Source organism: Acinonyx jubatus, chromosome E1 (genome assembly GCF_027475565.1).
Source record: "Acinonyx jubatus isolate Ajub_Pintada_27869175 chromosome E1, VMU_Ajub_asm_v1.0, whole genome shotgun sequence".
Taxonomy (NCBI): Eukaryota; Metazoa; Chordata; class Mammalia; order Carnivora; family Felidae; genus Acinonyx; species Acinonyx jubatus.
The window spans coordinates 3,725,195-3,737,933 of NC_069397.1; the positions used below are offsets into that span (position 1 = coordinate 3,725,195).

The window sequence follows — 12,739 nt, forward strand, 5'->3', positions numbered from 1 at the left end:
ATTTAAAAATTATATTAAGATAGAAAATACCACAGTGGCATACCACTTGGTTCAGCAGTAAACAATATTTATGGAGTCATAATCCTATCCAGATTGGAAAAGGAAGCCTGAAGGCTAGAGAATTTAGGTTTCCTGGAGAAAAAGGGGGATTTGGTTAAAAAAAAAAAAACAAAAAAACAACTTCAAGACCAAAAAAAAAAAAAAAAGGGCAAGGAATGTAGGGAAAAAAGAAAGGCAATTGGAAACTCCAGGATATAAAATGGCAGCATCAACTCTGTTTTTTGGTATATATGGAAAGCAACTTAGAACAAGCAAATTAGAACAGAAAGTTGGCAGGCTTCCAGAAGAACAGAATGGTTTCAAAATAATAGAGTGAGTTAGAAGCTGGAAGATATCAGATGTAGGGTGAAAAAGACCGGTTTCTTTTCCCAACAAGAAAAAGGAGGAAAAATCAGGAAACAAACAAAAAAAAAAAAACAAGAAACAAACAAACAAAAGATCTTGATATTTTGTTTAAGCAAATAAGTAGCATAGTTTTAAAGCAGTGATGGAATGTGAGAAAATAAGAAAGATTTCAACAGGGATTATGATTTAGGGTTATAGAGAAGGAAATACAATCAACCACAGTGCACTTCTTGGTTTTGCAGTATATAATATTCGTATTGCTATAATAATATGAAGACTATTTATTGGCATCAAACTAAAATCACAGTACAGAAATCTTAATGGTGGTCAAAATGGAAAGTAAACATGATCAACAGCTGATAGAAATGAAGGGTAGGGACATGAGAGAGGAAGTAGCAGAAAGGTGAGGCAGGCGTACTGTGCAATCAAGGTAACAGGAAATAGAGATTTAAGTAAGTTATTTAAAGCTACAATAGTAATATACAGAGGATACTGGAAAGAGAAGAGAGGTGTCAGAGTATGGGTAAAACCCTATACATCAGATCGGGATACCAACAGGTAATATTCAAAGTTGAGAAATTATAAATAGTGTGTATAAATATATCCTTCCATAATATGCAGGCAATCACCAGAAGAAGGAAAAGCAAAGAGGATTCAGAGGGATTGATTCTGGGTCGGGACAGGGGATTGGTTGATTTTTTTTTTTTTCACCGTGTACATGCATTATTTAATTCTTTTGAAAGTAAATATTTACTCTGGAACCTGCACATTTTGGCTCACGAGTGCTAAGAAATTAACCTTTGACACGTACTGGTGGATATACTTATTTCTACCGGCGTAGTTTCTGTCTTGGGTTATCCAGACGTTGGCTACGAGTACCCAAGTCCTGAGGGGCTTGTCCGAGTCCCCTGGCAGCGTCCCACGGGGCATGATGTAAAGGCTGTAGGAAGTAGAAACTATGGGTGACCAGCCTTCTTAGGGAATTTCTGCTGCAAGTCATTACAAAGAGGAAGATCGCAGGGCTTACTGCCGGAATAACCCTGGATCTTACAAGACTTCCATGCTCCTGCTGGACAGAATAAGTAAAATGTCTTATATTTTCCCTTTTGAAAGCCCGAGGAACGGCTCAAGGATTTGCACAGCAGAATGAAAAAGGAGCTGTCACCGAGTTCCTTAGGACTCACAGCTTGAAAGGAAAGAGGAGGCCCACGGGGGTCCGTGGACCAAGCCCAGCAGGGGAGACAGAGCATTTCCACAGCCCGGGGGGTGGGACCACAGCTCTTAAAGCCACAGATCTCCTCTGTAGGCACAGAGACCCTCACAGCGGGGATCCATTCACACCAGTCACCCTTGGAGACTGCTATTTATGCTAAAGAAATTTATCCACTCCATTGTATGTTCCTTGTCCAGAGTTCTCTTGGATCCCTTGTTTACGGCCTTAGTCCTATATTGTGAGCGGCGGAATGGACAGGCCATTTCAGAGGGCAGGGTGGGTAATGATGGGTCTGTTAGCTTTGCAGTCAGTCTTTCCTTTGTGAACCAAACCCAATTTGGGTGCATTTGCTTTAAAAAAAAAAAAAAAAGAAAGAAAAAGAAAAGAAAGCAAAAACCTCATTTGAGGTTGAAGAAATGTTAGTTGTGTTCCACTCCTTTTACTAGGGGAAAAAAAAAATACCACTGGAAGAAACCAAAAACCGTATAATATTTATAATCCATTCCTTAGGTTGTGATGAGCACGTATCCAGTTATTTGAGGTGTAGGTGCAAATATTGTAGCCATGGCTCCTTAAGACTAGGAGGATCTTAAAAAACATGGGAGACCTTTTCATCACTAGAGGGATGCTAATTTCTATCTTGCAAAAAGTAAAGGGAAGCCCCAACTGAAATGTTTCCTTTTGAGGCAGAACTTAAACATAGGCCACTGCTCGCATGAATTCTGTGAGCCAAATCCTTATAAATCCTCTGAGTTGACAGATCAATTATTCCTTCTAACAGCTAATGAACTAATAACCCTTGGAAAATTTTCCTTCCCTGGGTTTAAAATAGGAAAAAAAAAAAAACTTTAGGGGGAAGGAAAAAAAAATCAATGAAAGACCACAGAGCAATAAAAACAACGAAATTCATTACAGCTTTTTTTTTTTTAAAGGGAGCTGTATTTTGTTTGAGAGCTGTGATTTTTTAAATTAAAACCACGTCGCGTAACCTTGTATTTTATAAAACATCATAAATATCCCAACCTCATTTTGTGTCCCGTCGAGGGAAGGGAATGAGGAAGGAAAGGGGAGAAAGAGAAAGAGGCAGGTACAGGGGAAGGTCCCAGCAAGTGGAAGGTACTGTCGTGGGCTCTCTGGGAACCACAGGGACACCAAGGATGTGCACAGGGCAGAGAAGGAGAGAGGCTGTTACTCCGGGATGCACGAGAGGGACCATAAAGAGAGAGAAAGCCCGTACTGAGCCTTGTGGATGGAAGGAGGGTCGGGGGTGGAAGGAGCTGGCAGGCAGGACAGGTTGGGCATTCACGGGGTTCCATGCAAGGGGGACACTGAAGGCTAGAGCAGGTGTTAGAAGCATGGGCATGCACGGCAGGGCAGAGAGGCACATCTGTTATGGGAGAAGGTCAAGGATTTGAAGAGATGAGAAACCGGAAGCAAGGGGAGGCGAGGACATGACTTGCTCAAGGTCACATGGCATTACACTCCTGTGTGGCTGTACTTGAACTGCAAACAAAGTCTGTTTTTGTGTGTTTAAAAAATTTTTTTAAGTTTCTTTATTTTGGGGGAGAGAGACAGACAGAGAGAGAGAGAGACAGCACAATGGAGGAGGAGGAGGAGGAGGAGGAGGAGGAGGAGGAGGAGGAGGAGGAAGGAAGAAGAAGAAGAAGAAGAAGAAGAAGAAGAGAAGAGAGAGAGAGAGAGAGAGAGAGGGAGAGAGAGAGGATCCTAAGCAGGTTCCACACTGTCAACGCAGAGCCCCACGCAGGGCTCAAACTCACAAACCGTGAGATCATGACCTGAGCAGAAATTAAAGAGTTGGATGCTTAATCGACTGAGCCACCCAGGCGCCCCCCTGTTTGTTTGGTTTTAATGGAGGAGCTGGAGTGTGGGGGTGGTCCAGCTACTGGCTGGTGAGCACCGGGCTCCCTCCTTCCGGCAACGCAGGTGAGTCCTTAAAGTGAGTTGAACTGTCTCTTTTCTACAGCAGCACCAACTCTGGAGGACGGTGCCCCGAGAGCGCCGTGTACCTCCCAGGGGACGCCGCACGGCTGTCCGCTCTGGCCGCTCCTGGTGCACAGCGGCATGGTGTGGGGAAGGCCTGGGTGGGAGTGGCAGCCTCATTGGCTCTAACTGTAAAATGGGGATAATTATAATCACGCCCCAAGTTGTGAGCAGGACATAAAATGAAATAACACTGATAGATCGGAAATCATTTGCACGGCTTTCTAAAGAGGCCCCAAGACCCAACCGAGGGCCCGAGGTAAAGCCAAGGCTGAGCAGTCACACAGGTCCCATGGTGAGAAGGGGGCCTTTGCTTGGTTTAATGCTCTGCTGTAGCCCTCTTGACATTTTTAAAAAGTTCTGAACGAGGGGCCCTGCATTGTCATTGGTCACTGGGGCCCCCAAATTAGGTAACTCGTCTTGGGTAAAGCTGCCTGGGTCAGTGAGAGGAGCCCAAGAAGACATCCGCATCTCCGGCAAAGAACTCCCAGTAGAGTTACACTGGACACGTGCTGGGTTTTCGGCGGCTCGGCATCTGGATCCACTTGTTATATTTGAGGAATTCTTTGCTCTGTGGGCTTTGGTGGGGAGGAGGGGCAAACGGCCCACCGTTGGCATCCCCTGGCTCCCTGCCACTCGGGTGCTATGACTAAGGACCGTGGAACGTTCACTCTGGTCATGGCCACAGGAACGTTAATTCTCCAGGAACATCAGTGGCCCCCATCTCCAGGAACATCAGCGGCAGGGCCAGCCAGTGTGGAGGACTCTTCCAGAAGGTTCTGTGGTGAGGTTGCAGGCACCATTGGGTTTCTCTCCATGTTGTGGCCTGGTTCGCCGGCCTTCTTGACGATTTCTTTTTCAAACTACTCAATATCCTTTCAATAAATTCCTTTTGCACTTAAGTGCTCAGAGACGGTTTCTGTCGCCTACAGCCGAGTTTCTTCTGATATAAAGCTGAACTCCGTTGTGGGGTTTCTACCCTGAGAACCTCTCAGATAACCGACAGCCAAGGAGTCCCGTGTCCTGAGGCAGAACCTGTTGGGTCATGCGCCCTTGGCGATGGACAGGAGTGTTGGCGTGTGCTCACACGGAAGGGACCTTGGAGGTCATCTGGTCCACATGCCTTCTGAAAGCAGGAGTCCTTCTAGAATAATTCAGAGTCTAAGTCAGACTTAGACCAGAGGGTATGTATGCTAATAAGCAGAAAGCCTCTGTCATCGGCGACAAACCTTTGACAAAGGCCAGCCAGCTCCCAGTTACACCCTGACAGGTCAGTGGTCGTCTTAGGGCTCGTGAGGATATCCCCAACTATCATCAAGTTGTCCGTGACAAAGTCCGGGGAAACTGCACATCGTGCATGGCCAGAAGATGGAACGTCATTCCTTCGAGTACGTAATTAGGGTGGTAGCTAGGTTCCTGATGGGTTTCCAGACACGATGGATGGGGCTAAGGTGCTCTGAGGTTATGAAAGCAGGGACCACCTGGGAAAGATCGCACAGGCATATGACGGCCCCAGAAAAACCAGGAAGTGTCAAACGGGTGATGCTGTTTCTGGCATCCGGGTCAAGGATGCTACGGGAAATTTCCTTTTCCTTGTACGGGCAAGTCCCATCATGGACCACAATATTCTCCATTTTGCCAAGGGTCGGGAGGCTTGGGGGAAAGAGTTCAGACGAGCTCAGTTTCCAACACTTGAACTGAACTCCCGGTGGAAACAAAATCACTGATCGCTGGCATCACAGCTGTGTACCTACCGTGTCACTGGGCTGGCTGGCTGGGTGACCTTCCGGTCACTGGGTGAGTGACCCTTGCGAGCGCCTGCAACAGCAGAAAGACCCAATCTCCAGAAGCCCCCTAGAAAGCCTGAGACGCGGCACACCCCGCTCTGTCCCAACGGCAGGCGTGTGAGCCCCGACAGCAAGTCTCCCACGACAGAGATGTGGTGGGGGGGGGGGGGATGTAGGGCAGGATCCCTCCCGTCACAGCGAGCAGATGGCGCCCGGATGGTGTTGGCCGAGCGCTGCCAGCGATCAGAGAAGAGAGGGCCGAGGTGAAGGAAGAAGGCAGTTGCCATCTACGTGGGAGGGAAGGGGCTGGATCTCATAAAGTCGGTAAGGTGGCGGGCAGCGGGGTGCTCGGAGGGTCCGGGCAAACAGGGGCCAGGGCCGGGGTCACCAGGCGCGGCGGATCCCCAAGGGCGCGGGCTCCAGCAAGGTGCAGCTGGCCACGTGCTCGGAGGGAGGGGCGGGCCCAGGAGCAGGTGCCCCGGGAGGTCCCACTGCTTCAAAGGGAAAGGAAGAGCGCCGGGCAGGGGCCGAGAGAGAGGGAGAGGGAGAGGGGGAGGGGGGAGGGAGAGAGAGAGAGAGAGAGAGAGAGAGAGAGAGAGAGAGAGACCGGTGAGGCTCTCCCAAGGCTTTCCAGAGCGAGTAAAGTACTCATACCCGGGGCTTTATTTGAATTTATCACCTCTTATTAGTGCCTTTTGAAATGCGAATTAGCTGATTAACCACTGCTCACAGCCTTCCCACTGTTCTTTATCCTCCCGCATTCAGCGACTCGCTTCTAAATAGGGTAGGCCACAGCGGCCCACCAGGGGGAAATTATTCTCAAGGTTACGAACAGTGACCACAGCAAACTCGGTCCCCTCGGGCGGCCGGGTGGAAGCAAGTTGCGGGCGAGGCTGTGCCCCAGGCCGGGCTCCGGCCGCCCACCTCCCGGTTTCCTTACAAAGGGCTGGGGCAGGGGGGGGGGGACCCCTGCTCACCTCTCTTGTGAGCCCCCTCGGGCCCGTCCTCAGGATCTCGGAACAGGCCGCTGGGGAGAACAGACAGGCTCTCTTCCACCCCCTCACCCCCACCCCCCTGCCACTTTTTTTGTTTACTATATTCATTTTATAAAAGGTTCATTAGTTCTAGGCCCCTAAGGAATGTCCTCCACTTGCTGGAGCATTCTGTTTGGGCCGGGGGGCTCACATCGATGAACAACAAGGGATGGCCTCTGGCAGGGCCTTGTCTGCGCCCGCTCCTGCCTCCAGTTTGGCAACACGACACAAAGGCGGTGTGGCATGTATACACTTTCCAGGCTGAGCCCCTATTCAGAGGGGGCCGCGGCTGGCGCGTAATGGGCTCCCTACAGACAAAGCCAGCAAGTTTCTTAATTAAGTCTAAGTGAAAGACAGATCCCGCTTACATCTTCAGAGAACCTTCCTTCAGAACTTCAAAAACACCCTAGACTGCCTATCAAATCCGGGCACGAATAACTAGCGAACAATTTTTTCTCTTTTTAAATACGGAGAGCCAAGCCTCCGGCGCAAACCCTTCAGCCCCTCTCACTTTCCCTGCAATTTTAGACATGCCTCTGGTTTATAAAACAGGAAACAAAGGGACTGCTTGTGTGTGTGGGAGAAGCCCTCAGAGGGTCTGCATTTCACCCCGGGCCTTCCCCAAAGCACCGCGCTGTCTAAAGAGCCCTTTAACGGGCTCAGTCTCATTACCATCTCCGGGAGGTAGCAAAGGGCGTGCTAGAAACCAGCAGGCGTACGTATATCACAGAAGGATGAACCCCAGTATGGAATGATATTAAAGAAATTAATTGCTACCTAATTACCTCTCCAAGAACGTGATTTTCACACACACCCCCGCCCCGCCCCCTACGCACACCCCTTCCTACCCTAGCCTCCGTAACCCCTCTCTCAGACAGACCTTTCTGTTTTCTGGCCTTTGGAGTGATCATGTTCTTTGCGAACAGAAACCAATTATTCTGCAGCAATAAAGTCACCAGGAGTATGAATTGCTTTAATTTTTTCTTCCCCCTTTTAGCAGCTGCCCAGGGTGGGTTGGGAAGGGGGGCAGTGATAATGGAGCGAAATGAATACTAAAGCAAGCACCAAGGCCGGGCGTCCTGCAGGGAAAATGATGTTCAAAAAATAAATAAATAAATAAGAGTGCGTTTTTTTGTTGCGAGGGGGCTAATCAATGAGTCAGACGTTTCCGAAAAGCGCGCTTTCCGCTCTGAATCTGCATGGCCAACGCCACCGTCCCCAATGGGTCCTGTGTACCTGACTAGCTTGTAAAAATGTCACCTGACTGTTAAAGTGCTACACACGCCCTGGCTTTCCCTGCCTGTTCTCGTCTCCCTACTCCACACCGCCACCACCACCAACCCCCCCCCCCCCCCCGCCGCCCCCGCCTTTGCTTTTTTCCTTCTGCAATTCTTCGCTTTCTCATTAGAAATGCCCAGCAACGTCTGGCGGACAAAGACACTACAAAGTGTATGGAAAGGGGAAAAAAAAAAAATTAAAAAGGAAAAAAGTGCAGAGGAATTCTTCATTCACTGATCTCTAGAATACATTAATATCTGAGACTGTTGGCACAGCCTAAAATACTGGGGCAGCTAACAATGCGTGCAATGATTCGAAGTCTGGGATCTTCAAATAAACCCCCGAGCTGTCACGGCCACCAGGAAGCAGAATAATGGCGATATTAGTTGACCTTCATTTTGTTGTCTCTTCAGACCTGACTGCTGGACCTCTGTTTGCCTGTTACTAGGATCTCTTGGCTAAAAAATCCTAGCATTTCCCAGGCAATACAAGAGCCAGTTTATTAGGTAAATAAACCAGGCCCTAAGCAGTGCTTTGGCTTCATAATGGGGGACCGGGTGAATGGGAAATGAGGGCTGGATGTGGAGTCAGAATGGCTAAGAACCACAGATCTCATCATTTTTCCTTCATCCAAAGCACCAGCGGACGATGATGAGGACAGGTTTTTGTTTTTTTTTTTTTTAACAGATCATCAAATCGGTGTGCTGGCTCTGGGTAACTTAGCCAACATCGTCCGCAAAGTGAGGAAGGCAGGTGAAGGCGCACCAAGGCAAAGAGCGAAAATAGCAACTGTCTTCCCCTAAAGATCTAGATCTTTCATGGTGTCTCACTTACCTCAAGTTTATGAGCTATTTTGCAATGTTCAAAAGGAGCTGACGGCATTGTATTGCAATAATCTGTCGTAATTACTGAACCGCGCTTGTGTTATCCAAGCCGCTCTCTGGTGACAATCCTGATGATGTTAATGAAGGAAGTTTTTGCAGAACTGGATTCTTTTTGGATCCAGAAGGCCTTCTGGCTGTCTAGACTATCACAATACGGGTGAGTGTTACATTTGGATGTCTGTTTAAGTTTACCGTCTCTCCTCTCCAGCCCCCACTGCGATAGAAGCTCCCAGAGAGCAAGGACTACAGACACTGCCGGTCTCACTCACCTAGCACAGCACCCGAGACTGGCCTGCCTGCCTAGGGACGCAATACTCTTTTTTGCCCACTTCTCAGAAAATAAGCCATATCTTTAAAAGTTTTCGGTTGCCCCCCCCTCCCCCCGCCAATAGGAATGAGAGGCAATATCTCCTTTCTCGTGTAAGATTTCTAATTTTTTACATGTTCTTTTATTTTTGAGAGAGAGAGAGAGACAGAGAGAGAGAGCGTGGGCAAAGGGCAGAGAGAGAGGGAGACACAATCCGAAGCAGGCTCCAGGCTCAGAGCCTTCAGCACAGAGCCCAACAGGGGACTCGAACCCAAGGACTGTGAGATCATGACCTGAGCCGAAGTCGGACGCTCGACCGACGGGAGCCACGCAGGCGTCCCTTTTGTGTGGTATTTCTCCACTGAAAATGAGCATACAACTTTAAGTTTGCTGTGGCCCTGAACTTTCAAATTAAAATATACCTTAAAATAAATTCTAGAAATGTTCACTCTCGCTTAAAGCAGGAGGCCGTGTAAAAAAGATCTAATACACACATTTTTTTTTCCAAAAAGTTATAGTCGTGAGAAGCACTGTGTTGGTGAAGACATTTGTCAGACTCCAGGAAGTGAGAAAGGGGAGTTACCTCATATAGGAGATACGATCCCAAAATGGTGTTAAAAAGGTAACGCACATAGACATATGTGTATGCCCCGAAAGAGACTTCAGCTCAGGCCACGGTCTCTCGCAGTCCTTGAGTTTGAGCCCCCCCCCCCCCCCCCCCCCACCGCGTGCGTAGGGCTCTGTGCTGACAGCTCACAGCCTGGAGCCACACACACATGTGCTCTTCCCATATACTAGCCTGAAGCTTAAGCAGAAACATTGTGTGTGTGTGTGTGTGTGTGTGTGTGTGTGTATGGGGGGGGTAGGGGGTGTCTGTGGCTATTTATTTTCCAGTTTAATTGAGACGAAATGCCGCAGGAGTCTGGAGGAAGTCTCTCTCTCAGCTTGAAGCAACTTGGTTTCACATTTCCAATGTTTTAAAGGAGATTATATTCAAGGATGCTCGATTACTCTGAATAGGTGCGACATTCCAGGCTGATGGGTATTCATACCTGTCTACAGCTGTGTATTAGCATTTCAAAACCCTTCTACCAGAAGAGACTTAGGAACTTTTCCAGGCTGAGGATTCAGCACTTTGCAGAAAAGCAAAGGCTGAGTGCCCGGGGTGAAAACCCTTTCTGTTGGGGAGTAGTAACCAAAAGGAATCTTCCAGACCCAACTGCCTGACACAGCCACAGCTTCCAGAATTACGGGTCCAACATTACCACGTCAGGAGTTAGGAATTAAGAACATTGCCTTAAGTTGATAATCGGGTACTTGCTGTGGGTGGGTGGATAGTGACTGTCCCTGAGGAAAATGTGTAAGGTGATGTGGGGTACTTGTGACATTTACTCCCTGCCCTCCCCCCCCGCCCCCCCATGTTAGCATAGCTAGTTTTTTGTTCACTTTCACATAGTTCCTACAAAGCCCTGACTAGAAAAGGGAAAGGAGAAATGAATGAAGTTCACAACAATCCAATACCTATTTCAAACCAAAACGTTGCCTCGAGAATGGCATTTTTAAAAATTTTTTATTCTTGGGGCACCTAGGTGGGTCAGTTGGTTAAGCCTCTGACTTCAGTTCAGGTCATGATCTCATAGTCTGTGGTCTGTGGGTTCCAGCCCCACATCGAGCTCTGTGCTGAGAGCTCAGAGCCTGGAGGCTGCTTCAGATTCTGTGTCTCCCTGTCTCTGCCCCTTCCCTGCTTGTGCTCTGTCTCTCTCTCTCAAAATAATAAACAAACGTTAAAAAAATTAAAATATTCTTTGTTTAAAAAATTTTTTTGACGTTTATTTATTTTTGAGAGAGATAGCAAGAGCAGGAGAGGGCCAGAAAGAGGGAGACAAAGGGTCTGAAGCTGGCTCTGTAAAGTGAACATAGAGCCCGACTCGAGGCTCAAACTCATGAACCATGAGATCGTCACCTGAGCTGAAGTCAAGAGCTGGACGCGCAATCCACTGAGCCATCCAGGTGCCTGGAGAATATCATTTTAATGTGACAGAAAAGTAGGTAGTCTGAACCGCTCAGAAAACTATCCAGGGGAACTGAGGGCTTCTTCACATCAGAGAACCTCCAGATGATGCCTGAGAGGGCTGGAAGTACATTTCTGAAACATGTATCCCTTCAGGTGCATGCAAAATACATCTTGAGGGTTCCGCAGGAAAAATGCTCATCCATCCATCCACCCACCCATCCACCCATCATCCTTCTATCCATCCATCTATCCATTATCCATCCATCCATCCATCCATCCATCCATCCACACATCCATCCATCCATCCATCCATCCATCCATCCACTCATCCATCCACTCATCCATTCATCCATCCACCCATCCACCCACCCATCCATCCATCCATCCACACATCCATCCATCCATCCATCCATCCATCCATCCATCCACCCACTCACTCAGCCATCCATCCATCTCCTCATCTATCCATCTACCCATCCATCCATCCATCCATCCATCTTCCTTCCATCCATCCATCTCTCCATTATCCATCCATCCATCCACACATCCACCCATCCATCCACCCATCCATCCATCCATCCATCCACCCATCCATCCATCCATCCATCCATCTACTCATCCATCCACTCATCCACCCATCCACCCATCCATCCATTTGAAAAATGGGTCCTGATGTTTTTGCCTTTCACTTCCCTGAGTCTCTTTCGTAGGATCCACTATTGTGTTGAATTTGAATCGCAACACCAGCTCTGTTGATGAGCTCCTTGCTCAAAATAGCTTCTCCGCACCTGGAGCTTTGGCCTCAGATTTGTCACTTTTAAGTGCTTCCCTTGACATGACAGCATGAGTGATCAGCAGGTGAGCTCTCTCTCTCTCTCTGTCTCTGCCTTTTAAACAATCGGTGCTATGTGAACCCTCTGTAATAGTTGTGTGCATACACACACACATTTATTTATACCTTTAACACATAATGCATACATTTCATGTCAGACATATTGTCTCAGTGGGCAAATTTATTTTTAAATCCCTTTCTCCATCAATATGCAATTAGAGATATTATTATTTTTGTTTTATTTTAGAAAGAGAGACAGTGTAAGAGTGGGGGAGAAGGGCAGAGGGCAAGAGAGAGAGAGAGGGAGAGGAAGAGAGGGGGGAGAGAAAGGGGGGAGAGAGAGGGAGAGAGGGAGAGGGAGAGAAGGAGACGGGGGGGGGGGGGAGAGAGAGAGAGAGAGAGAGAGAGAGAGAGAGAGAGAGAGAGAGAATCCTAAGCAGGCTTCACGTTCAGCATGGAGCCTGACATGGGGCTCGATCTCATGACCCAGGGATTATGACCTGAATGGAAATCAAGACTTGGATGCTCAACCAACTGAGCCATCAGGCACCCCTCAATTAGAGATATTATTATTACCTAATACAGAAAGTGGGGAGCAAGGAAGTCAAGACTCAAATCAGCCAGAAGGAATCTAGGAATTATGAAAGAACCACAGAAAGCACAAGTCCAAAAGATCCACACACACACACACACACACACAAAATCCAAACAAAAAACCCCCTAAGAACATAACACATGTTCTTGAGAAAAGAAATTTGGGTGTACAAAAATTTAAGAGGAAAAGCAGTTTCCCAGAGTACAAACCACTGATGAAGGTGTGGGAGAAAAAGAACTCATCAGGATTTCAATGGAAGGTGATGACAGCTAGAGGCCAGCCACTCAAAATCCCATGGACCACTTGCTGTCCCCTCTCCTGCCCCCTCCCCGGCTCTACATCGAATTCTCTTTCCCTGTGACTGTTCATTTTCCACCAGGCATCTCACG

The 12,739-nt window shown here is 47.9% G+C and overlaps 1 protein-coding gene across 2 annotated transcripts in view; it reads right to left on the bottom strand.

Annotated features, from left to right (window-relative positions):
- STX8 (syntaxin 8) overlaps positions 1–12,739 on the bottom strand; it is a 247,744-nt gene that overhangs the window by 54,447 nt on the left and 180,558 nt on the right. The window contains exon 8 of one of the 2 annotated variants that reach the window (XM_027047743.2): positions 4,833–5,100. The exons of the other annotated variant lie outside the window; for it this stretch is intronic. Within the exon in view, the coding sequence (XP_026903544.1) occupies positions 5,066–5,100 (35 nt within the window). The 3' untranslated portion in view covers positions 4,833–5,065. Of the gene's footprint in view, positions 1–4,832; positions 5,101–12,739 lie in introns of those variants that run through there. 2 annotated transcript variants of the gene reach the window in all.